The sequence below is a fragment of the Neopsephotus bourkii genome, unplaced genomic scaffold, assembly GCF_033783945.1.
Source record: "Neopsephotus bourkii isolate Nb327-2 ecotype Australia unplaced genomic scaffold, CSIRO-AGI_Nbou_v1 NB_1820, whole genome shotgun sequence".
In the NCBI taxonomy this organism is placed as follows: domain Eukaryota; kingdom Metazoa; phylum Chordata; class Aves; order Psittaciformes; family Psittacidae; genus Neopsephotus; species Neopsephotus bourkii.
The window spans coordinates 1,749,730-1,776,200 of NW_026902293.1; the positions used below are offsets into that span (position 1 = coordinate 1,749,730).

The 26,471-nt window shown below is 40.8% G+C and overlaps 1 protein-coding gene across 1 annotated transcript in view; it reads left to right on the forward strand.

Moving 5' to 3' along the window:
- The window catches only part of XKR4 (XK related 4), a 220,379-nt gene that overhangs the window by 137,707 nt on the left and 56,201 nt on the right, over positions 1–26,471 (forward strand). Inside the window, exon 2 of the mRNA XM_061343036.1 lies at positions 1,425–1,624. Coding sequence (XP_061199020.1) covers positions 1,425–1,624 — 200 coding nt within the window. The remainder of the gene's footprint in view (positions 1–1,424; positions 1,625–26,471) is intronic.

Sequence of the window (26,471 nt, forward strand, 5' to 3'; positions counted from 1 at the left end):
GAGGATAAATACTGAAACATTTTATCTTAACCAGTTCAATGGCAGAGGGGGTGGAACTAAGTAATCTTAAGGTCCTTTCTAACCCTTCCCATTCTATGACTATATATTGCTAGTGGTTAAAATTTGCTACAAATATTCTTATTAGAAAATACAATTTCTAAGGAAAATTCTAAGGAAAAAAAAGGTGATTGATATCATGTCAAAAAGATCATAAAGAAATACTTTCAGGGCTAGGATCTGAAGGACATCAAGAAAAAGAGATTCACATTAGTTAGTACCCCAACAGGGCATCATGTTAGGATGCAGGACACCCTGATACAAGACAATATCTTAATCTTCAGAATTTTTCATTATGTGAGCCGTTTTTTCAGCCAGCCTTAAGTAGTTTTGAACTTAAATTGTAGGAGCCTGGTGGGAGCCTAAACTTCCTGACACAGAATAACAGACAGCAGATCAGAATAACAGAGCAGATCAAAGGCCACTCAGAGCAGTCGTGCTGTAGCACAAGCATGTCATCGGACACCACCACAAGCTCTTCAAAGGTGATGAAAAGAATCACAGCAGATGGGTAGCCTGGCCATCAGAAGACATCCGTTGTTTTCTAAAACCACCCATTGCTCCTGCACCCACTGAAATCTTTAATTTGCTGAACGCTGTTTGTTTCCCCCCCAGTCTTGCACAGGCCATCAGAGCTGACACGTGTCTTCTGACCATTACTTCTCTCATCTGCTGGTTACTACTGCCAGCAAGCAGCAGCCTGTTGGGCTCCTGGCTTCTGCTTCTTCTCCCTGCTGCTGCTACATGGGAGCTATCGTAGTGAGTCACTTCTAATCACCAAGGGAACCCACAATCACATCTCCGCTCCTCCTAAAATAGGAACTCACAGCTACATCTCCTCTCCTCCTAAAATAAACTATGAGAAAAAGCACTATATATTTGGCAGTATCTGAAACATGATATTCAATGCGTTAGGTGGAAAAACAGGACAATGAGCTCAGCCATAGTAGAGCTCTCAGGGTAAGACCACCCCTGACTTGCAGTGCAGGTGGTCTTCCAAGTCCACATAGAGCTGCTCAGAGTTCTTTGAAGACACCACTGCAGAATCAGCCTTTTCCACCCATTATTTGAAAAACCTGAGGGAGGCCACATGATCAACACATGCCCTTTATATTTCAGTTCAGAAAACTGAGTTCTTTAATACTATTTAATAAGACAATGCTAAGTTTTTTAAGTGTTTTTATGAAGGAAGCTGTCTTCAGTGTAGTTTACTCTCATCATCAGCTATTATTTGTAATAAAATAATTCTTTTAAATAAATGTTCATTATTTTTAAGTACATCGAAAAAATGTTGGTAATTTTCAAGCAGAAGTGTTACCTGTAAGGTATCATTCTGCATTTCTATAATGTCTCTCTTTTATTTCTAGGTATTTCCACACAATATACTTGGGCATCCGGAGTCGACAGAGTGGAGAGAATGACAGATGGCGGTTTTATTGGAAAATGGTGTATGAGTATGCAGATGTGAGTATGCTGCATTTGCTAGCCACGTTTCTGGAAAGTGCACCACAGCTGGTCCTGCAACTCTGTATTGTTGTACAGACTCGTACACTCCAAGCTCTCCAAGGTAGGCAGTCATTTATTCCATTCGTTTTTTATCATCAGGAAGATGTAATTTCTGTAACTACATATTTATACTTCTTTCAAACTGCTGTGTGCCTTGTACTCCTGACATAAGACCAGATCTTGCCTTCTAGCCGCTATTAAGCTGTTAACAATGACTCTGTCAAGAAGCCTGTATTGTTGGAGTTTTAGGGGTTTTTTCTGTTGGCCCTGGGTTGTAGGTAGGATTTATAATGGTTTGTTTTCTGCATGTGCTTATAATAGAAGAGCTCTTCTGATTATCCACTGGGCTAATGTGAAAATTGCATCAATCAAACTATTCCTCTTCTCCCTGTGCTGTGCAAAACCTTCCAAACTGCAGTAATGAGGTTCATATGGTATTATGCAAAACATAAAACGGCACAGAGGAAAACAGCTAGTCTGTGAAGAAAATGCCAGTGTCTATGAAATACCTGTCCATCAGTTCTCTGCCATGTTTAGCTGAAATAACACAAGTCATCACCTGAGCATTACAATACTCATTCCTTCAAAGTCGGAGTTTCCTTCTAAGACTAACACTTTCAGCAAGCATGATTACTTCTTTAGAATGGTAAATGCATGCATATGGCCTGCCATAGGGTTTTGTCAATCAGTGATACAGAATTTCTCCTTCTCTACTGCTTTTTTGATGCTACTTTTGTCTACCTGACAGCTTTCCTTTTGCACCATTGTTTTGCCTTATGGCTGCACCTGGGCAGAAATTATTAGCAAGAGAATGAGGTGAATGAGAACTTGGGATCCAGAAAGTGACAAAAATATCATGAGGTGCAGAGGAATGAAGAGAGGAGGGGAGGAGGAGTGGAGGGAAAGAAGCAGGAAGGAAACACAGCATTTTTACCATTTGTTTTTAAGAAACAATTTGTGCTTGCCACTGTATAAGATAAAATGGTGACAGCACCCTGCTCCAAGAAGTTAGAATCTTATGAGTAACATGCAGCAACACTGAGCAGGTGAAAAAGGAGTAGGAAAAAAGTGGGTAACTGTGTGAAGACCTTCTTCCAGGGCAGTTTCATGAGGATATATCACAGGCTTTTCATTTTCCTCCCCTTTGAACTGGTGCCTGGTAAAAGCTGCTCTGCTTCCTGCATTTTTTGGTCTTGTTTCTTTAGCTGTAAAACTCTATCACCTTAAGGGGAAAAGCCAAAGTTTCTATTTTAATTAGCTGGGGCTTTGTATAAGGACGGTTGCCTAAGCACTTCCTACAGCTATTTTTCAAAATGATGCTGTCCCACACCAACCAGTCTAAACTATTATCATCCAGGAGAAGGTGTCATCACTTCAAGAGACTTTGTCCCTCCAGAAAAAGAGAGTCCAGAGAGAGGCTTAAGAGAAGATCATAGCCAGAATACTGTATGGTCAGCTGTAATTTAGCTATCTTCATAAACTATTAACGCAGAAGGCCTCTTGCCCTCATTTTAGTGCGGTAACAGATCTGTTTATGAGAAATGTGGCTGGTGAGTAGGCACTAAGCCTGTGATGTACTCTGCAAGTGGTTAATTAGAGAAAACCTGAAATGCTTCAGTTTAAAAGGCACAAATAGTTCCTGAAGCCTGCAATCAGCTCTGTGAAATCTATGTATCAGAAACCAGAAAGAAATAAGCTGTAATTATGGATTTCAGCTGAGAAGGCTGAAAATATTTACTTGTCTTCTCTTCCCCCATTTTATTCCATCATTCAAGGAGAAAAGGCTCCATTTGAAAAAAAAAAAAAAAAAAGAAAATTAAACAAGCTTGTAACATTTTCTTAAACAGTAGTACCATTATATTCTCCTGATGACAGCTAATATGTTTTAGTACATTGCCAGCTGTGAAAATCCTTTTTCTGTTCTCACTCCTTTTTTGAAGAAATGGTGAGGATAATGCATCGCACTATAGGTTGGTAGATTTGCTGTGAGGTTGCATAAGGAGAGTATAATTTCTTTCAGTGGCATCATGCTAGAACTGGGTGTTTTAAAAAGCCTGGCCATCAGGTATATGCTTCACCTAGCTGTCCACTCACTGAGCCTGTTATAGAGATTTCTAACATGGATCAATAAACAGCATTTGATTGATTTTCTTTGTTTAGAGAACACTACTTGGATTTTATTACTGTTCTTTTATTTCTCTGTCCAACAGGACAAAGTTATCATGACAACTGAGAAATGCCATCACTAGTCCATGTTCTTAAAAGTATAATTCCATCACAAACCACAAATTTGGCATGGGAAATGAACGGTACTGGAAATGTCTTGGTCTATAAGCAGGGTATTTCTAATATCAAGGCATTCATGACCACAGGAGAAACTGTTAAATATTTTACATATGAAGCTGTATGTCTTCCATTCCAAATGCACCAAAATAGCATCATTCCCAAACAGGAGAATGATGTCAATGTGACTGAAGATTCCCTGTTTTGTAATGGGTGTTGGTGAGGTCTGGATTATTTATTATTTCAGACCTTAAGCCCTGCTAATCAAGGTAAGAAATATTTACTGGCATGAACATACGTTCTTATGAAGATCAAGCAAAATATTGCACAAAGTGTGCAAATCCCTCTCGGTCTTCTATACACTGCACTGAGGGCCACTTTAAAACCCTTCACTTTTAGTCTTCCATACACTGCAGTGAGAGTGACTTCAAATGCCCAGAGGATGCACCACAAGGATCCTTTAGCCCTTGCTGGGCTACCCAGGCACGAGTTAAAAACCTGCAATATAAACTTCTGACAAGGGTTGTGTACCACTGTACCACGACTGCTGCAACAAAACATTGCTTATGCAGGAGGCCATAAACAGTCATTATGGAGTGTCATCTCCCATCTGCATTGGCACCCAGAGAAATCTGGGTACTGATAAAACAGTATCTAAATTGTTATCTGAAAATATGGTTAGTCTTTAAGATTTTGTCAAAACTGGCACCATTAGAGGCAATGATCTTTCTTATTCTGCTCACAACCAGCAATCGGGTCCCTCTTAGTTTGTAAGGAATAAAATGGCATATGGGGGAAACTGATGATTTCTCAGTGCTAGTTCCTCAAAAAGACAAGCAACTTCAGTATGATGCTGGACTAAGCTGGAACTGTGCTAGCCCCCATTACCTCCACCTTTTCCACTCTGGTAGTTTCTTTGAGTTTGAAGACATGTCTACACTCCAGAAGATAGATGTGCCTTGAAAATAAGTAGGTCCTCAGTCTTCTCCTCATGGGAGTCTGTTTCCCTTCCTTGCTCTTCATATGCTCTGAGCACAGCACTTCCACAGCAGCCTCTCTGCTGAGCCAGCAGCACCTCCAAACTGCATTACTTTCTTCTTTTTTTGGCTTTTTTTTTTTTGTTTGTTTCTCCTCTCCTTAGTTACTCTCTAGGAAAGTCACATCATAAGCAGCTTTGGTGGGAGTCACGAGCTGCACCAATCCTAGATGGGAACTATATGAGGCAATGAGGCATGTGTGGGAAGCAATGGCAGAAAATCTGCTGAAACTGATGCTCATCCTGCATCCACCTGGGCATATATGTGGACAAAAGTGCCTGAACAGGCTGCAAGTGAGCTAGTTCAGACTTAACAGTCTAGTCTAAGACTAGAAACAGTCTTAACAGCAATAGCTTGGAGGCCAGGGTGGGCTAACTGATCTCGGTGCCAGACCACATATGCCAACTGCTTGAAGTTCCTTGTGACCTGGGGGCCCTTTGTCCTATGCTTTCAGTTCTGCTCTGAGGGTTGGGCAACTGGGTCCTGCACTGGATCTGCCTCCAAGTCACGAGGAACTGAAATAACATAGTTGAAACTGTTTGGATTATTGGATTACCCCAATAAATTCAGAAAGCTGCAAGCAATTCCCTTAAAAATGCCTCTACCCTTAAGCCAATTAGTGAATAAACTGTAGTTTCACAGTCTTTGCTATAAAAACCAAACACTTCCACAGTACACTGCCAAAGGGATAGACAGACCTGGACTGGCACGTTGACTCAGTGGGGTTATTCCAGAGTCACTTGAAGCCTGCTTAGTTGTTGCCTTCACCTGAAAATCTTTGACTTATTCATGGAAAGTCCTGCCAGCACCTCACCCAAACTGCATGCTTCTGTCATGTCACTGGCATTCCCATGGCCATACACTGGCTCCCTCAGACACTGATTCTCCCCATTGCTAACTTGGTTGAGGCTCAGCAGGAGCCAGCTGTACTCCCCAGGGCAGCGGGGTGTCACACAACTGGCAGTGCCAGCCCTGGGGAGGCGGGGGAGACATGGCATCAGAGTGGATAAGGAAGGTCAGGGCTGTCCCTTTCTGTCTCACCTCACTTTGGAATGCCACCTGCAGACTGGCAGTAACACCCTTGGCACTCTCCTTTTGCTTCCTTTGATTTTCCCACTTTGCCATTTGATTTTAGAAAGATTTCTCATCTTGAAATTAGTAAAAACCAGCAAGCAAAACCACCTGCTGATGATCTGATTGGAGAGAGACTCCTATCTGGTAGCATACAGTTACTGTTGTGTTATTCAAGGGCATGGTGTTCTAGCTGCTCCTAGAGGAGCAGATTGACAAGATTATTCGCTGGATTTACCACAGATTTCATTACTTATTCTGTATTAATTAATACATTGTTTCAATTATAGATTAACTTCTCATTCGTGTTTACTGCATATTATGCTGGCTAGTCAGCACTTGACTTTTTTTTCTTCATCAGCCCCTGGGGTGGCTTGTTCTGACTTCTCCATACAGTACTATTAATCAAAGTCTTTATCAAAGTTTAATCAAAGTCTAAGCAAAGTTTCTACCATATAAAGCTGCAGTTCTCAGTGTAGACTGACAGTAGTGCAGCAGCCAAACGAGAACTTCAGAACAATTTATAAATTCATTAAGTCTCATTGAAGTCATCACATAACACAGGGATGCTGGATTCTGCCAAAAGTGCATTTACCGAAATCTCCCTGGCCAACCATTTTCCCATTTTCTACCAGCTCAGCTGGAAACTCCTACACTGCTCATACACTGCCAGCATACAATAGTTCAGTGCCACCATGCATCACACTCCAGTCCTTCTTCTCCAAGCAAATTGCCTGATCTGAACAAGAAGTTCAGAGACTTGCTATCAGTTTATGACATGGCTGATAAGTCCTAACTATCTGGCAGAGAAAATTATGTGTTAGCTACTTCATTAAAAAATCATCAGGCATCAGGAATTCAAGCTCTTTTCATATCAGTGCAATAAACTGAAATTCATTTAAGTCTTTACAGTTCTTTGTGAGGACAACGCTATGCTTTTACATGGCTTTTCTTTTTTTGGTGCATTCACAGCAATTTTGGATTGCTCTGCAAAGTGCTGCCTACATTTGCAGTGGTCTTTAAATAAAAATTAAAAAAAGAAAAAAAGGAATTCTGATGTAAAATCTTACACAGTTTGGTGTATATTTGTACGGAAATAAGGCGCAGCACTCGAGTTCTGGGCAAGCTGCCACTTCTTTTCTCTGTGTTGTCAAGGTTCTGCACCACTGCAGTCCAGTGTCCAGCCTTTCCAGAGAGAAAGAAAACCAAAGCAAGCAATAGTCACAGATTCTACCTGGAACTTGGCAAAACAAATTTTCAGTGACAAGGGTGAACAAATATGATATACAGTGGAGTAAATGTGTCTCCTGCAAATTACTTTTAAACTGATCTGTATCTGCAAACCGTAAAATGTTACCTTGCACTTATTAAGATAGAGCCATCATATTAGCACACCCTTGTTTCTGACAGGACAGGAGAGGACTTCCTGAAGGCAGTCATGTCATATAATCCATTTCATAACCTAATTACAATCTTAAAACTAGTTATACCCTTTGTATCTAATATACCAGTTGGAAGTTTAATTCTATGACTGATAGAGACCTGCTGCTGCTGCCCTGCCTTTTTAATTTCATCAGCAGTCTGTCCCTATTTATTCTTGTGCCGTCCCTGTTTTTACACTTGTTCCCTAAGGAAATTAAGTTTGTGTGATTATTTAGTCCATTTCTGTCCTTCAGTCCTCACTTTTAAGAACTTCTGATCCACTGCACTATTTATTTCAATCCAATATGAAGGAACAGCCAACATCTCAAACATGATTGTATTTCTTTAAATGCTGTGAAAAAAGCAACTGAGTCAGAGGGAAAAAACAACACAAATGAGAGCCTCCACTAAAAAGAAAAGCAGGCAGACTTCAACTGTTATTCTTTTTGTTAGACACCAGGCACCAGCCAATCCAAATGTGTATCCTTCCAGAGAAGGCTTTGCACTGCTCTCCCCTGCCCAGTGGGACTGCAGTGATAGGCAGATGGGACTAGGGAATAGGGGATACTTTGATGGGAAACTACAAATCATTCTTCCTGCAGCTCATTCTCTCATCTCATGAGAGGTTCTGCGTTCTCCTGATTATCTTCATAGACTTTTCCTTCATCAGTTCCAGTCTGAATTCATCTTTGATGAATATGGATGACGAAGACTGCACAGAGTACTCCAGATTACATTTCTCCAGAGCTTTCGTATTACTCATGGCAATATCTCGCTAGGTATGATTGTAATTCCCAATTGACTCAGGCATTGCGCTGGTTAATCCTAGTTTTTTCGTGATCCTTTAAAACACACAGGCTCTTCTGGTGCCGTGTCACTCTGATGAAGCTTCAATTACATTAAAAAAATAATTATTAGGAACTGAATGCACGTAATGAAATTTAATCTCATTTCATCTTATCGAGCCTGCAAGGTATTCCTGATTTTTCCATTTGATTCCAATTGATAATGATGTCTTTCAAAACCTTATTAGTATATCACTTTTCAAAACCAAGGTCATTAAGAGAAATATTCAGGCAAGATTGGTTCCAAAGGTAATCAGTACTGAAAAAGGTAATAGTAATCATATTCCAGACCAAGAGTTTTCCAATGGCATTTCAACTTAACCCTGCAGCGTCTTCCTTTCACTTGCTCCTTTACCTGCTTCAGCCATCTTTCACTAATTCCCACCTTCCCAAGCCTTACCAGCACTTTCCCATTAGCATGGTAATCTCCATTCTGCCAAAGTTTTGATAAATCAGAACTATCACATTTTATGTGTTGAGAAAGGGATTATAAAAGATAGCAAGTTAACCTATACTCTGTGGCGTTGTTATGATCTACTCTTTTTGCTGTTATCTGTTTACCTTCATTTTCAGTTATTTTTCACTTTAAAAGCTGCTTTAAAGCTTTGAATTGTATTGAAGCCTGCACTGTAGGCCTGTTTTAGCTAGGTGCTTGTGAAATGCACCAGATTGCGCCATTTCCAGTTACATGCCACCAGTTCCGAATTAAGAGAGACTCAAGGTGCGTCTCACCAGCAGTCACCAGCAGCAGGATTTCATACACCAGCTTTTTTTGAATCCTGAAATAGAAGTTTTCTACATGCACTGGGTGAAAACAAGGAGCTTTTGAGCTTTGCTTCCATCTATGGTAATGCAGACTTCGTTTCTGTTCTTGTTTCCTATCAGCTGGCTCTGTCTTTGAGCCCTTGTTTCAAGATCTCTTATGAAAATTGACCTATAGTGCACATCTTTTATTGCTCATCATCTTTTTTCCATTTCATGTAGGCATCATTTTTGAGGAGGGTTTGCTACATTTGATGCTTTTCCCAGAAGTTTTTTGCTTTGCAGTGCTCCAGAAATTCTTCTGTTTGCCTTAAAGAAAATTCAAGTCTCCTCCACAGAGAAGTCACTGATCAATTAACTTCTGCTGCCTTCACTCACTTCCTTAAAACTCTGATAGACAGACTTACTAACAGATCTATTTTTGTTTATCCCTGCATTTTATCTAAATTAACCCAGCAATTATGTGGGTTATTCTTTTTTCACAATTAGCTGTCCTATAAAACCTCGATACTTTCTGTGACTAAGTTTAGAAAAAAGTCTATCTGCTTTGTCAGGAAAGCTGTCAGTTGTCACACTCCAGAATATCTGGGCTGCCTTCAGTGGCATTTGTTCTCCAGTCTATATCTGCAAAACGGGAGCCTGCCTAATGAGACAATTCTCTGCAGAATTTCTCCCTGCAATAACAGTTTGAACATCTCTATCCATATCCAAATTTAACTCTGGAATTCTACAGCAGACTCTTAAAAACTACCCACTATATTTCCCCAAAGTAATTTTGTATGCAAACAGAATCTGTTTTATCGGGGATCCTTTTCTGAATTATCAGTCTGTCATTGCATCCACACATACCACTTTTACTAATATTTCCATCTTTTCTGAATACCAGCTCCCTTTCAGGTACTGTTAGGAACATAAGGAGTTGGCAGAATGATGGTGGTGTTTCTTAGCACATCTGTAATAAATGCAGGTTGCAGAACCTCAATCTCTGAAAGTCAACCAGAGAAGATATTAGTGAGCACTTTTCTTCCTTCTGGTTAAGTGCAGTAAAAACCCTAGTAAGTCTAGAAACATCAGGAACAAGAGTGGAACTGCCTCCAACATTTTTTCCTAAATAATATGTTTTGGTGACTTTGGTGACTTTTTTACTGAGTTTGTGCTGTTATCTTTATCCTATTAGCCACTCATACAAAGACCACAGGATCACACAGCACTATATAGACATATCAATATGAGTTTGTGATGTGGTGAAAAAAAACCAACATTTGTGGAGCTTGTCCACCCATAACCCATTTTTTAGCATTCATTAAAACACAAGAAAGATTAATATACTATGGAGACCATTCTGAATTAATGGCAGTAAGCTGTCATAACATACCAGCATGAAATCAACGTATGTCATTTTAATAGAAAAAAGTTGTTAAAAACAGTATTAGGAAGATTTACTGTATATTTTACTGCCACTCTTTCTGCTCTCTTTGGAACACATTAGATATCCTAGCTACATTTTCAGATACAGATGTCTCAAGTTAAGCTTCAAAATCCTATTGAAAGGCCTCAGTAAATCAGTACTAAATATATTAGGTGGGTACCTACTTAACTAAATTTTGAAAAATCTTGTCATATATTTACATATATTTACACACATTTTATAACACCTTAAAATATTATGGTGGTCTGAAAGGAAAGAATTGTAAGTAATATGTAAACTTCAGTTTGCATATGAATTCAAGATTGGTTTCTCAGGGCTTTTTGATGCAGTTTGTTCTAGTGCCAAGCTGATAATCTTACCTGTGGGTGACATTTCCACCTCCTACAAATTAGATAACATTTCTTAAGTTGTCAAAGAGTTAAAGAGCAAGTTAAGTTGTAGAGTGATCTAGCTGTAGATGATCTAGTCCAAACCCTCCTTGAAGCACAGCCATGTTCAAAAATAGGGCAGGTTCCTCAGGGCTGTATCTCTTTGAGTTTTTTGTACTTCTGTGCATCCCACAGCCTCTCTAGGTGAACTCACAACCCTGGTGAAAATTTATTTTCTTACAGCAGATCAGAAATTCCCTTGCTGCTGTTGGTAACTGTTGCCTCTTGTCCTTTCACTGTGCAGCTTTATGTTTATATGAGTTTTCTCTGTAATTAACCTTTTAGGTAAAAGAAAATGGCAACTAGATGTCTCGCCTTCCTTATCACCCCCCTCTGTCTACCAAGCCTTTTGTCCAGGCTACACAAACCCAGGTCATACACCATGTGCTCCAGCCCCTAACCAGAAAAGTGACCCTCCACGGGCCTCACTCCAGTTTCACAGAATCACAGAATGGTTTGGGTTGGAAGGGACCTTAAAGTTCATCCAGTTCCAACCTGCCATAGGCAGGGACACTTTCCACTAGACCAGGTTGCTCAAAGCCCCGTCCAGTGCCAGGGGTGGGACAGCCACAATTTCTCTGGGCAACCTGTGCCAGTGTCTCACCACTCTCACAGGAAATAACTTCTTCCATATATCTAATCTGACTCTACCCTCTGTCAGTTTAAAGCCATTCCCCTTGTCCTATCCCTACAGGCCCTTGTAAAAAGTCCCTCTCCAAATTTCTTGTAGGCCCCCTTTAGGTACTGGAAGCTGCTCTAAGGTCTCCCCAGAGCCTTCTTTTCTCTCAACCTAAACTCTCTCAGACTGTCTTTACAGCGGCAGCACTCCAGATCTCTGATCATCTTTGTGGCTTCCTCTGGAGTTGCTCCAAGAGGTCCACATCCTTTCAATGTTGTGGACTCCAGTGCTGAACGCAGCACTGCAGGTAGGGTACCACAGGAGTGGAGCAGACGGGGAAGATCACCTCCCTCAACCTGCTGGTCACACTCCTTTTGATACAGCCCAAGATACAGCTGGCTTTCTGGGCTGCGAGCGCATGCTGGTGGGTTATGTTGAGCTTTTCATCAACCAACACCCCCAAGTCCTTCTCTTAGGGGCTGCTCTAAATCTGTTCTCTGCCCAGCCTGTATTTGTGCTTGGGATTGCCCTGAGTCGGGTGCAGGACCTTGCACTGGGACTTGTTGAACTTTATGAGGTTTGCACTGGCTCGCTTCTCAAAGCTGACAAGGTCCCTTTGGATGGCATTCTTTCCCTCCAGCATTTCAACTGCACTACACATCTTGGTGTCATCAGCAAACTTGCTGACCTTGTTCTCACTTTGTTAGTGAGAACAAGGTTCAGCATAGCACCTCTCCTCATTTGTCAAAGCCTTTCCTATACTGAGGCCCCAAAAAGACATGGACATGCAAGAGTTTTCCTCTGCCTTTATAAACCTTTTTCCAGCTCCTCTCAGAGTGCTGAGATACCTCTGCAGGGCAGACCTGCCCTCCAGCCCATCAGCAGCTCCTCTCTGGTGGGTCCAGGCTTTAAGATCATTATGAGCCTAAAGGTATTCTGAAGAGAAATTCCTTCCTGTTGAGGGAAATGGAAAAAAAAAGTCAGGTTATCTACAGGTCTTTAAATTTAATAGTGGCCTACAAAGCTGCTAATATATACATAGTGGTACAGAGAGCTCAAGACACAAAGCAGTGCATTTAGTTTCTGTGAGCGTGATATATTGCCTACATGCTGAAATCTAGCTGTTGGGAAATGTCAGCAAGTTAGTACCATATCCTTCTGTTTCCTTTTTGTTGTGCTAAAAGCACGTTTGCCAGAGAACAATCCCTAGTTTCATTTTGGGTTACTGTGTTTTCTATGATTGGTACTTTTGTTCACGGGTGGGAAAAAAGTGATGCATGCTTGGCACAGAAAAAGCTTTCTTGTGTTTAATATAGCAATGAGAAATTTCAGTCGTGATTGTGTCTTACCCAAAGACTGCACAGTACTTCAAAGGTAAGAATTAATGTGAGTTTATCATGCAGTAGCCATTAAAGCTTCAGTCAGGGAGCCAATATACACATCCAGCTTCACTCCAATTTCATAAATCTGAGGTTTTTTCAGCCGTTTCCTTTGATGGTGCATGATATATCCTTTTTCTTACTCATCTTGCACCTTTTGGCGTATCTGCAAAATTACTTTTTTTGCCAAGATTTGCCAGAAAAGTAATCCTTTCTGTTGAGAGCAATTTTAGTTGAAGGTTGAAGTTCAGGATGGGACTATATGTTTTAAAATGTGTCCTTCAGGAAGTTCAAGTTTAGTTGTATATCGGATATACTTACAGGTGATGAAATCACCTATGATCAGTATCCATAAATGATTTTATAAATATTAACATTTTTCTGTGTTGTGTGCACTAGATAAATATCTAACTGTAAATATAAAAAACCCTCCATTGCATTCTTGCTTTGTGCTTAGAGTTTTGCAAGTATCAATGAATAGCCAGTGCTACAGTGAGACTTGACTGAAAAGTCCAGTCTGGCACAGGAGGGCCATCCCTATGGGCACCTTCTCACTGGAGTGAGTGGAATTGCTTTCATGAATAAAGACTATTCACTGGACTGAGGTTTACAGGTCTATTGTTCTACAAAAAGGTATTAAATAGCTTTCTTTTGTGTTAGGCTTGATGTTCTACCAAACCTAATGGGTATACACACCTATTAAATGTATTTTGTTAGGTTTTGGTTTCCCTAACTAAACCATACTGAAATAAATTTCAGTTCTCTCTCTTTTTTTTTTTTTCCTGTGGGTGTTTATTCTTGTAGTGTGTCAGTTACTAAAGTGGTAAACTATATTGTGTTCTCCATGTCTAATGAATATGTTTTGAAAACGAATCATTAATGGCTTTGTGTTACAGCTGCAGAGAGAGTTTCTAGTTTTAGTTTTGACTGGGGCATTTAGCATACTGTGTGTGCATGGTGGCCAGTGTGCTCTCGTGAGTTACATAGCCTGTGCAGGAATAATCTCATGATATGAGGCTACTGAATCACTATTGATCTCAGTCTGTTACATTTAATAGACACTGCATGTCCATGCTCTTTCCAACCCTGTGGACATTTCAAGGAGCAGAGAAATTCTTCCATTCTCAGATAATTGAGTCAAAAATTGTGAACTGAGTCTTCTCTCAGGTGGCTTTCCTGGCACTGCCACAAACAGTCCTTCCTGTCACCCTCCAGCAGCCATCTAGAACTGTCATAGGCTTTTACAGGAGCTCTGGCAGAGGAACCCTCCTGGAGCACCCATCCAACGTCACCGACAGGACCCAGCAACTCTATGGCAGGGTCAGAGAGTGGCCATGGGACTGATCAGGAGCATCCTGGAGTCACAGGGCTTTTGGGACCCACGTATAGCAGAAGTTCATCATCAGCAAGCCCCTGCTGCCAGCTGCCGTATTGCTCTGAACAAGGCTGCTGCTGTGTCCCCAGCGGTGGGGACAACCAAATGACTCACAAAACCCCTTTTGATTTGATGCAGTTTTCAGTCTGTGAAATTAAGTAAACCGACCCCCATCTCAACTTACTGTTTTATGATGTGCTAAAATCTGTGGTAGCTGGGAGGCTGCTTCGTGAGCTGTGCTGTCGTCCCCATCACAGGGGCAAGCAAATGACGGGGTGTACCCGTCCTTCAGCCATCTGCTGCCACCCCTGCATCGAAGCCCTCAGATGGCTTATGCAACTTCAGGCTGTTTTCAGGTTTTAATGAGTGCCTTCAGTGCTCTCATACTCTCCTTCCTGCTCTGTGGAAAAATGTCTTGAGTGCTTCATTATCACTGGAAAGATGGATAGGTAAGAAAGAGCTGTGCACTATCTAGTTAAATTGCATCCTTCCCAGGTCTCTTATGGCACAGAAAGGCATTCAGAGTTAATTTTGAACTCCTAGGTTAGTCACTCTTGGTAATGAAGCTTAATAAATAAGATGTCCCAAAGCCACAAAAAATTTGTTTCTGGTGATCTTGATCCTGACCCTAAGTGATACAGTAGCATTTACTCTTTGGGTGCTTGTAGCAGCTTTTCATCCTTATTTCTTATCTGTAACACAAAACATAATTGCTTTCCTAGGTAACTGGGCTCTTTGTTGGTTTTACTCAGCAAAAGGCAGAAACCATGAAACTCAAGTCCAAGGCAACAGTAAACTGAAAATGGTTCCTGTGTCTTTTCTCCAGTAGGAGTCCCAGTACAGCCAGATCTCATAGTCACGCCACAGGAGGAGGACTCGCATCTAGAGGTTTTTAATCAGGTATTTTGCAAGCACAATAGACACTAAAATGGTTTGCAGTAGAAAGCAGTTCTTCTAGGTGATGAATATTTTACATCTTTCTCTTGGCATTTCATTTTAAAAGTGTGGGTTTACTTTCTACCCTTATGGAGTCAGTTTTGTTTTAAAGAGCTGTCTCAGAAAAGCCTAAAAGTGTCTTGAATGGTGATTCAGTGGGAAAGAAATGGGGTTATAATCGTCTCCTGGAGAAAAAACCCAAAGGTGTTTTCCAGCTTTGATGAGGTTGTTTTTCAGACTTTGAATTTTACTTCCTAGATACTGGTGGTGGCAGCAAAACTGGGAAAACAAGTTGGAAAAAGCACATGATGCAGCCATTCACCTGCTGACACATTCCCCACACCTGCTCTGCAGTGGTTTACTTTCAGTGACTTCAGTGCCATTCCTAGAGATGCAGAGTGGTACAAGCGAGGGCAGAATCAGAGCCTTTGGCTTCGCAGCAGCAGCACATCATGTGGCAGCAACCTTTGGAGCCAGATGGGGTTTCTGAGCAGAGCATAATGGATTGCAATTGAATTGACATTTTAAGCTAACAAATGTTTAGATCAGAGAGGCTCACAACACAGACGCTTACAATAAGAGGCTGATTGCAGCATGACAGAAGCAGTTAAATGCTGTAATGGGGAAGGTGGTGTCAGCATTTCACTTCTAAATTTCAATACTCAATGACTTCAAGCACCTGTAAAAATTCACTTTTAGCTGAGGCTTGAACAAGAACATGGGCCAAGACCCAGAGCAATCTAAAAAGGGGTCCCAGTTCATCTCTGTATGAAAGGCTTCCCAGTATGAAAGAGCTTAAATGTAAGAGGAAGAAAAATCTGTCTCCCTGTAGATAGGGTTCTGTGTTTGTTTCTGAAGCTAAGATGCAAGTGAGGCAATGAGAACAAACAGAGCTTTGTAAAAAAGCTCTTCTGAAAAGATCAACTGGATAAAATGTACAGAGCTGCAAGTGATCTCTGGGAAAGCACATGAGCCATAACCGCACCTAACATGAAAGCTAAAGGACTAGTAAATTGAATAGTGACAAAGTCAAAATTGTGTATCGAGAAAGTGCTCTTTTTAAACTATTAGCCTTTGTAGTAAAGTACCACTGAGGCCAAGCAACCAGTAAAGGTGACCAAGGATTGAAGAACCTTAATAATAATAATAAGCAGCAGCAGCAGCATCTGAATTCTAACAGCAAATGCTTCCAATCCAGCTATTCTGGAGGTATTTACATGCTTATATTTTTCAGAGTTCTGTTTTCCTGAGGTAGAAGAAACCCTTTACTTCATGGCAGGATATTCCTGAACTGTTCATAGTAGAATTTCTGATATTTTAAGTGAAGTGGTTTGCACTTAACAGCAATATAAATGAAACAGCTGGCCTGCAAATGCAGTGAAGCTGACTTGTCTTATGATCGCTTGCTACTACACTTGGGGAACTCTTCTGCATTATGGTGTGTTGACTCCTACTTGACATTTCAACAATAGGGAACAGTCACGAAGACCAAGTCTTTGAGATTATACATTCAGAAATGTTTAAACTGGCTCTGCAGAACAAATTAGGAAGATCAGACACTTTAAATATCTCTTGTTTTGACAGTCTTGATATCTGTACACACTGTGAACTGACTTCCAGATTTGGTGCTAACTAGAGAGTTCTTTATGCAGCCTTAAAACAGAAGAGACAGATCACTGCATATGCAGAAGTTAAAAGTAAAATTGAAAGTTATTGTAGAAGATTGTTAGACAAATATCTTAACATGAGCAATTTGTAGAACAAAGTGCTCACCTAAGAGACAATTCCATTTAAGAGACTTTCACACATTTTTTCTACATATGGGCTATACCTGCTATGAAATAAAATAGCCCTGATGTCATGACTATGGAACGATGGTTCTCAGACACCAAAATCCTAGTCCCAAGAGCTGTATAGAAAACTTTGCCGAATGTCTCCACTGCGAAGTCTTGAAGGAGATAAGGTAAAGATCTGAAGTCTGAGGAAACTGGAATATAATGAAGAGAACACCAGACTTTGAGATCAAGCCTTTGGGATGCTATTTTTGTTTCTTCCTGTAACACACCAGCAAACTTGTTACTTTGACAAACACTTGAAAAAAATGGGTATCTAAAGTTAGGAAAAGGGGTGCGTAGTTCAGCATATGAATGGGCAATATGCTTTTCAAATGGATATGCATTACTAACTGAAAAAAAAGTTTGCAGTTATGTGTTTGTAAATATGTTATGGCTACAGAGGAATTGTCTGAACGTCTTGACACAAACGACAGCTTCACCTGTTAAAAAATGTAATTATATACTGTTGAAAGTCATGAAAAGATTTGTGAGTCTCTTTAGGATATCCTGTGAAATCATTAATATCTTCTAGTCTTGTGGCTAATAAAAGTCCAGTCAGAAGGTATTTTGCAACTTCTAATATTTTCTTGACTCCATTAATAAGCACCCTAAAATCATTACTAGATTTTGAATATATGTATTTCTTTTTAAAAAATAGGATTGTCTGAAACTCAATGAGGTTTTCTGTCATTTTTGCTCTTCTGTTGAAGTATCTCATGCTCATCAGACTGGGAACTTACTTATAAGTGGGTCTACATTTTTGCTGCCTGATAAAATGGCTAACGGGGACAAAAATCTTTCCTTAAGGATAGTATTAATTAACTAATATTTATGTTTTGACTGCTTCTCCCATATGGGCACAAAAACATGCACACAAATTCATTAGCACCTCACCCGTGAGTGCTAAAATGTTTATTAGTTTTCCACAGTGTCTATTTGATGCTGGTTCTAGTTAAGCACTACTGCTGCCCAGTCATTCTCTGGCATATTAATCCACAGTGATAAATCCTATTTCCTCCTTCTTCCTGTCCTCCCTTCCATTTGCCCTCCCAAAGACACTTTCCCCTCTCTGTCTTTTGCAGAAGATGATGGTTTTAAAGACAATGTCATAAATTTTGAAGAAACGGGAGGTGACGCTTTCAACCAGTATTTCTGTTGTCAAAAACAGATGCTTTAGCTGCTAAGTGACTTTGTATACAATCATTAAAATATATTCGGTCCTCTAAAGCCATTACAAAGGCTGTAATGGTACAACTCATGGTGTGTTTTCATCATGGCCTCTCCCAATAGTTAAAGGAATGTCAGGTGTTGGATGAGAAGGGATGTAGTTAGATCATGAAACTATTTCTCCTGCAATGAAACACAAGGAAACAAGTAAAACAAGACTAAACTACAAAACACAAAACAATAATCAACAAAAATTAGCAATATATTGTCTGACTGCACCCAGGTTGAGGCAAGAATAGGCAAACTGTCCAGAGATAACTGGGGTTCTTCAGCCTGGAGAAGAGAAGGCTCTGGAGAGGCATTGGAACAGCCTTCCAATACCTAAAGGGGACTGCAAGAAATCTGGAGAGGGACTTTTTACAAGGGCATGATAGCGAGTGATAGGACAAAGGGGTGTGGATTTAAGCTTTTCTCTGTGAGGGTGGTGAGACACTGGAACAGCTTGCCCAGAGAAGTTGTGGCTGCCCCATCCCTGCTCAGTGCAAGGTTGGATGGGGCTTTGAGCAATCTGGTGTAGTGGAAGGTGTCCCTGCCAGTGGCAGGGAGGCTGTAACTAGATGAGCTCCTTAACCTCTCTTCCAACCCAAACTATTCTGTGATTCTATGCATTTATGTATGAAGGGACTCAGGACTGAGTTTATCAATTTCTAGGCAAATAGGCACTAGATCTGTGTTGTTCTCCAGGTGGGCACAAGAAACCTGCCTACCTCTCCTCACTCAATACTAGAATTCACCCTGTACATGGATGTCCTAACAGCTGTACAGGTTTGGCAGAAGTCTGCAACTCCTTTGAACAACTGCAACAGAACAGAAGTTAAAAAAGCACTAGCTTTGTGCATGATTATAAATTGCTCTAGCCTGCAAGTTTCCATGTCCCAGTAAGCTTCAGGGTTTCACCAGGGAATGCAAATTAAAACTGACTGCAACAGTTGGCTCTAGATTTTGTTGTCAGGGAGCAGTATTCATTTTTTTCATTGCCTGGTTTCTGCTGCCTTTCTGCTTAAGAGAAAAAGAACAAAATGACGTAAGGAAGCAGATCAAGAAGCATGGCATAAAAACAGAAATATGCTAAAATTACACCTCCTTGCACCATGAAGTACCATAACCTAAGGATACTGAAAAGCTAGATCTGAAATAACAGAAATGTGCTGTTCCGAGAGGGAAAGAAACAGACAAAAAGAGAAAGGTACTGGCCAGCAGAGGCCAAGCACATTAACTGACCCACCAAGCTTCAGCTTTCGTTTTAATTCTTATACCAGTGGCTTCTATCAAAGTCATTGTGAGGCATCGTGGGGCTGAGTCCTTCTGCAACATTATGTTGAAAAAAAAAAGCATATGGCCCATATTTTTTCATCCAGACAAGGTAGCATTCTAGAAAAATTGTAGCACGGGTACTGTGAGTAGTACCCACAGCAGCCTGCAGAAGCATAGCCTTCACCACTCCTGCCCATGGGAGTAGCATCCACACAGGTCACCTCCAGCTTACCCCCCAAATGCAACTTGTAACAGGACCTGCAGGTAGTCTCTCCTACTGTGTGTGTCCATGGCAATACTCCTGCGAGCCTCGATGAGCATGCCAGGCAGTCTCTGTCTTACAGGAGTGGCTGCTCCCCCACTGCGCTGGGGCAATTTGAGCAAGCTGTGGTATACTGGGCTCCCAGCATGGGCATCTGATGCTGGGGAGGCCACAAGGGAATTCTACAAAGATTTCACACTAGTGGTTGAGATTCAGTTTCAGTGTGTGTTAAACAACGGTTCATTCTGGTTTTGGCCCAGGTTCAGGTTCAGTTTAACTCAGTGGTTTTGAGTTATGCTTCTCAGACATTATCCACTGTCACAGGGTTACTGTGAGCAATTATTTTAGATGGATTCTGGTGGAATATGCCAATGCTCTCAAACATCATTGATCCTCTGGCTCAGGTTCTTCTTCTGACTTGTGTAATAAATGAGCTGGCACTTGTTTTGGCTTGTTTCATTTTCTGCCAGAATCCACGCTTTCTCCAATGTTTTAGCAATGCTCTGCTTTCAGCTGTCTGCTTGGATGGGGGCTTGGTTTTCCATTGGTTTCAGTGGGCTTTTGATCCACACCCTCTTATAGGTCTTCTCTGAATACCCAGTTCTTGTCAGCAGTGGGAGTTTTATGCAAGAACTTGTATAGGTAAGTCAACGAGAGAGACGAACTGTTTCAAACTAGATATTCCTCAGCCAGTTGTAGAGTTTGCCTGAAATCAGCATTACACCAAACATAGTGATGACAACTGTCTGTATATGCTCCCTAGATACTCATGTGAAGAAATCATTGGAAGATGCCCAAAAAAATGACAGGTTTTTTGGTTTTTGTTTCTTGCTTTTTAATAGGGAACATCAAATATCAACAATATCCTGCTTGCACAATACTGATACAATTTATGGCCCAGTACTGTAATCTCTACCATCAACTACCATGGGAGCTGCCTGAACAATGAGTCTTTATTATGTGTGGAGCATTTCATACCATCTGTGTCCCAGAACACTTAACAGAGTAAGATAATACAGTCTCAGTAAATAACAACAGAGAATAAATAAATTTTAAAAGTTTAGGCAAAGGAAAGAAGAAATAATTAAATTTCTTAGTCAGACTCGCAGCAGAGTGCAGCAGTAAATGTATTGCTTTCAAAAATACCAAGAAATTAGAGCAGCTTTTTCTCAGTTTTCCCTCTGAAATACCAGTGCTTCGGCTTAAGAAGGCTAAAAAGAAACAGTGTCATGAACAAGCATCCTGAAGTCTAACAGAGGCAGCCATGCAGAGTGTTAAGTGTTCTGTTCAAGAAACCATCAGGTTCTGATGTAACAAGATATTTAAGCCAGCCCATGTGATTAGAGCTATCCCGCTGTGGAAAGTTGGGCATGTATTTGAATATGTTGCTGAATTGTCAAGCTGCTGATAAGAAAACTATGTGTTAAGGTTGGAATTACTATCACTATTTAATTCTGTTTAAAAGTTAATGTCTTGTTTAGGCTACTTTCATAGCCAATTAAGAGAGAGAGAGACACCTGAAGGACATTCTTTCTTCCTTGAGGAGCATGATTTACGCTATACATATGCATATACATATACATACCCCATACATATATGGTGAGATGACTTACCCTATACATATGCTCACTTTTCTCCATGGACTAGAAATGGGGTCCAGGTAATTAGTTTCAATGTCTCATTTTAAGATGGCTAAAATCAAGGGAGACAGACACATTCACTTTTTCTACAACTTTCACTGCAAGGTAGGTGCTCGAAAAACTTGCAGGGAGAGCTTTTGCATGGCTCCATGCACAAGTCAGGAGTTTGAATTGCTTTAGAATCGGAGAAATTTTTAATTCCCCCACCACAAAAAGTTTTCATGTACTATTACCCAGGACTAAGTGAAAAATTAGCTTAGAGTGAAAACAGTGTTCTGCACTTACAAGCTCATGGTTGAACTCATAGCAGTTGTGTGTCAAAGCTGCAGCAATGAGAGACACTGAGCAGTTGACATCACCTACCTGCACTTGTGCAAAGAGTTCAACACTGTCCCACAAGACATCCTTTTCTCTAAATTGGAGAGACATCAGTTTGATGAATGGACCACTCGGTGGATAAAGAACTGGCTGGGTGGCCGCATGCAAATAGTTGTGGTCAATGGCTCAATGTCCAGCTGGAGACCAGTAATGAGTGGTGTCCCTCACGGATCAGTGTTGGGACCGGTCTTGTTCAACATCTTTGTTGCTGACATGGACAGTGGGGTTGAGTGCACCCTCAGCAAGTTTGCCGATGACACCAAGCTGTTTGGTTCGGTTGATACGCTGGAGGGAAGGAATTCCATCCAGAGGGACCTTGACACGCTTGTGAGGTGGGCTGATGCCAGCCTCATGAAGTTTAACCATGACAAGTGCAAGGTCCTACACCTGGGTCGGAGCAATGCCAGGCACAGCTACAGGCTGGGCAGAGAAGGGATTCAGAGCAGCCCTGTGAAGAAGGACTTGGGGGTGTTGGTCGATGAGAAAATGAACATAAGCCAGCTTCAGTGTGTGCTCGCAGCCCAGAAGGCCCACCGTATCCTGGGCTGCATCAACAGGAGCATGACCAGCAGGTCAAAGGAGGTGATCCTGCCCCTCTACTCTGCTCTCCTGAGACCTCACTTGGATTATTGTGTGCAGTTCTGGTGTCCTCAACATAAAAATGACATGGAACTGTTGGAACAAGTCCAGAGGGGGGCCACGAGGGTGATCAGGGGTCTGGAGCACCTCCCATATGAAGATAGGCTGAGAAAGGTGGGGCTGTTCAGCCTGGAGAAGAGAAGGCTGCATGGAGACCTCATAGCAGCCTTCCAGTATCTGAAGGGGGCATATAGGGATGCTGAGGAGGGACTCTTCATTAGGGACTGTAGTGATAGGACAAGGGGTAATGGGTTCAAACTTAAACAGGGGAAGTTTAGATTGGATAGAAGGAAGAAGTTCTTTACTGTAAGGGTGATGAGGCACTGGAATGGGTTGCCCAGGGAAGCTGTGAATGCTCCATCCCTGGCGGTGTTCAAGTCCAGGCTGGACAGAACCTTGGATGACATGGTTTAGTGTGAGGTGTCCCTGCCCATGTCAGGGGGGTTGGAACTAGATGGTATTTAGGTCCTTTCCAACCCTAATTATTTTACGATTCTATGATTGGATACTGCTACAGGTCATAGAATCATAAAACAGTTTGAGTTGGAAGGGACATTCCAAGATCATCTAGTCCAACCCCCTTGCAATGAGCAGGGACATCTTCAACTAGATCATGTTGCCCAGAACCACATCCAGCCTGGCCTTGAATGTCTCCAGGAATGGTGCATCTGCCACCTCTCAGCCACCTGTTCTGCCCTCATTTTACCACCTTCATTTCTTCCTCACATCTACAGGTGAGTTACAGTATCTCAGCTGCCCTCAAAAATGATGGAGTGCTGCTCTCTGAGGAACAGATTTTTCCACTTGCCACAAGGCCTTGCAGCCTTGTACAGGAAATGCTCCAGTATTATACACTGGGAATATCCCCAGACAACTGGTTTGTCTAATTCGGACTGGCAGACACAATCTAAATTCGGTGACTCAGAAGATGCATGAGCTTTCACCAGTGAGATTGTTTGAGTAGACAAACACAGGCATGACCAGCACCTTTCAGCTGCTTTAGAGAACTGCTGGGGCAAAGGAGGCAAGTACAGCTAAACCTGGCAAGGCCAACTAAAACTGCTTGATTGCAAGTACCTGTACTGCAAACACTATCAAAGGGGCATGCATAAGGACACTGGTTTTCTAGGGATAGACTATGAAATATCTGGCCCACTTGCAGAGTCTGTTCTGGTTCTCACAGGGAGACATGACGTGCAGATCTTGCACTACATTTTACAGTCCCTGTTCTAATAATTATAAATGCCTCTTGTATACTGAAATATCTTCACTGGCTCAAAGATCTTAATAGTGATTGAGTAGCAAAATGCAAACATTATACCTTGTCAGCATAAACAGAACAACAATTATATCAAAGGTCCTACAGGCATTGCTCATTTGTACTAATAATTCCTGCTTTGCAATCGAGCTGTACAAGATGCAAAGTTAATTCTTTTAAACACTTTTCACCATTCGGCAAGTATTTTGGACTGCAAGTGGGGAAGAGAGGAAAGGAACAAAGAGAAGGGAAATGGAAATTCTCCATCAAATAATTGAGGCATATGACAGAACCCTCCTGAGGAAAGTTCTGGAGCTTTCACTAGTTTGTTTAATGGTGAACTATCCAAAAATGAAAAGCTGGAGGCTGAACAGAGGAAGATAGACTGTGCACACAGAAATATTGCAAAGTTAATTGCTGGAAGAAGGATAAATTATGCATTTCTGATGTGTCTCTATAGGCCTCCTAACCTTTTTTGCCCCTTAGGGTGCTCGTTATCTGCAAGAGCAATTAACAGATAGTATCTAGCAGCTAGCATGATTTCTTACCTTTAGAGTGATTTCAAATCAAATAAAAAGAAGGCTAATAGAGCCAAGGAGGCCTGAGCTGTGAAGCTGTTTCTGAAGTATATTGGATAGAAATAATCAGTAAATTGAAGGTGCATGGTTCCAGGGAGCCTGGATTGTGTATAGCTAGTTTTGTTTGCTGAATCTTTTATGTTACAGATAGATATTGTTACTGTGAGAGATTATGCAAGTGACACAAATAATGGAAAAGCCCTTCATTAAGTAATTCTGAAAGGAGAGACCTGACTTCCCTCACTTCAGTAACTTCCAGCTGTTTAATCAAAAGATAGGATGTTTCAACTACCAAAAATAAATTAAAGACAAAGGAGAGAAAAAGGCACCCCAAAGACTGTTCTTGGAAAAAGTTCTGATCACTAGCAATCTGCTTAATTCCCCAGATTGTGTGGAAAATTGTCAACATTTAAGAATTAATAAATAGCTTAGTAAAAATAACTGATCAAGTGCAAACTGCAAAATTCTAAGGTAAAAAGTATAGAAAACAAATCATTTAAATCAGCCCCATGTTATGATACATTTAGAGCGGTCCTATTGCAAAATGGGAATCCATTAAAATGTTTAATATACAGAGCATGTCACAGTATGACGTGTTCCTTTAGTACTAGATGTGAGGCACCATCAGGGTTTTTTTTAGTAGTAACATGCTTTATTTTCAGTTCGTTCCTAATGCATGAAAATCATTCCCAAGGTTATCACCTTACATGCACTTAAATGCATTAAAAAAGCCACATAAATTTGGTGTTTTTTTTTTAAAGCAACTACTTAATTTCTAGTTAAAAAAAAAAAAAGAAGAAAAAAAAAAAAGACAGAAATCACAGAATTTTAAAGTATATGCCAGATTGTTTATTACTGCTACATTCCTTTAGCCCATCCAAGCCACCGGTGTCTAACACCACCTTTTTGTTCTTTCATCATGAGTGTATACTAAGTCTGGAAATGGGATTTGGGTAGATTCCTACAGCATACAGACCTGCTGATTTCGCTGAGGATCCAGGTGGAGTCAGGGATCTGGCTTCTATTGCAAAACAGAAGTTTTAAGTTTCAAGTTCTGGAACTGAGGATATTTTTCTCCTGTAAATTACAAAGATTTGAACATCTGAAAAAATATGCTTGCAGGAAACCTTCATTTTATAACAGTTGTGTGATGATTTGTAAATGAACTACAGAATTCAAACCTTTCTTTAGTTTTACATTAAAATTAAAAAAACAATTACTGTAAATATTAGTTTCAGACTTTTAAAATAATCTAATTGCATCTTAGATTCTGGAAGAATCTTATGCTATTCCTAATTGTACTGGGAATAGTATAAAAAAAAAACAGGGGAAAATCCTGGAGTCATTCAGTTCACCTGAAGTTTGTCATTGCTGACACTGGGGAAGGATTTCACTCCCAGGAGAAGCAGGACCAGAGAAGAAATGAGACTGGATTTTTCTCAAAATTATAAAAATAGCTATTGGGCCTAAAGTGTATGTTTAAATTTCATCTTGCATGCAGAAACACCAGCAGATTTATTATTTTTAATGTGCAAAATGATACCTAGATTTCAGAAGCAGAAAACAAAAAGATGCTATGGAGTTGTAAGGAGGGGAGATTTGGCTGACATAGCTGAGGTAGACTAGTTAGCACTTAGGACAACAAAACCAATCATCTAACTCTAGATGTTGCTATCCTCCTCTACAGGTGTTAGTAGATCAGGAAAGGGGGCAGTCAGAAGGTCACAGCTTTGATCCTGGAGGATTTCAGTTACTCAGGTATTGATTAGGATGACAAGTATACAAAAGCTGTAGAGAAGAACACTTGTAAATGTTGCCCAGGATTGCTTTCTTTGGCCAGTTGTTGAGGGGATTACATAATGTGAGCTTATTTAAAAACTCATCTTAACTATTGTGACAGTTCTCATAAATAAGAAGAGTTCAGGAAACAGCAAGGCCTTCCCAAGGTCTGCTAAATTCTGTAAGGTAGTGAGGAAACACAGCGCTGTTTCCCTGTCACAACTGCAGCCACTCTTTCCAGAAACTCCCTCTCAATACTCATGAGAACTGACTATATGCCTTCCAAAGGCTTTTTGTCCCTCCTATGTTGCTCAGATTATGTGTCTACCCTGATCAGACTCCTTACAAAGTCAGGTTTAAATCACAGACATGATACCAATACAAGCTCACAAAGTTGTGTGTGTAAATGCTAGCTCATCATCCTAATAGGAGAAGTTTTCTTGGGATCAGTGTTTTATATTCCTTCAAGAGA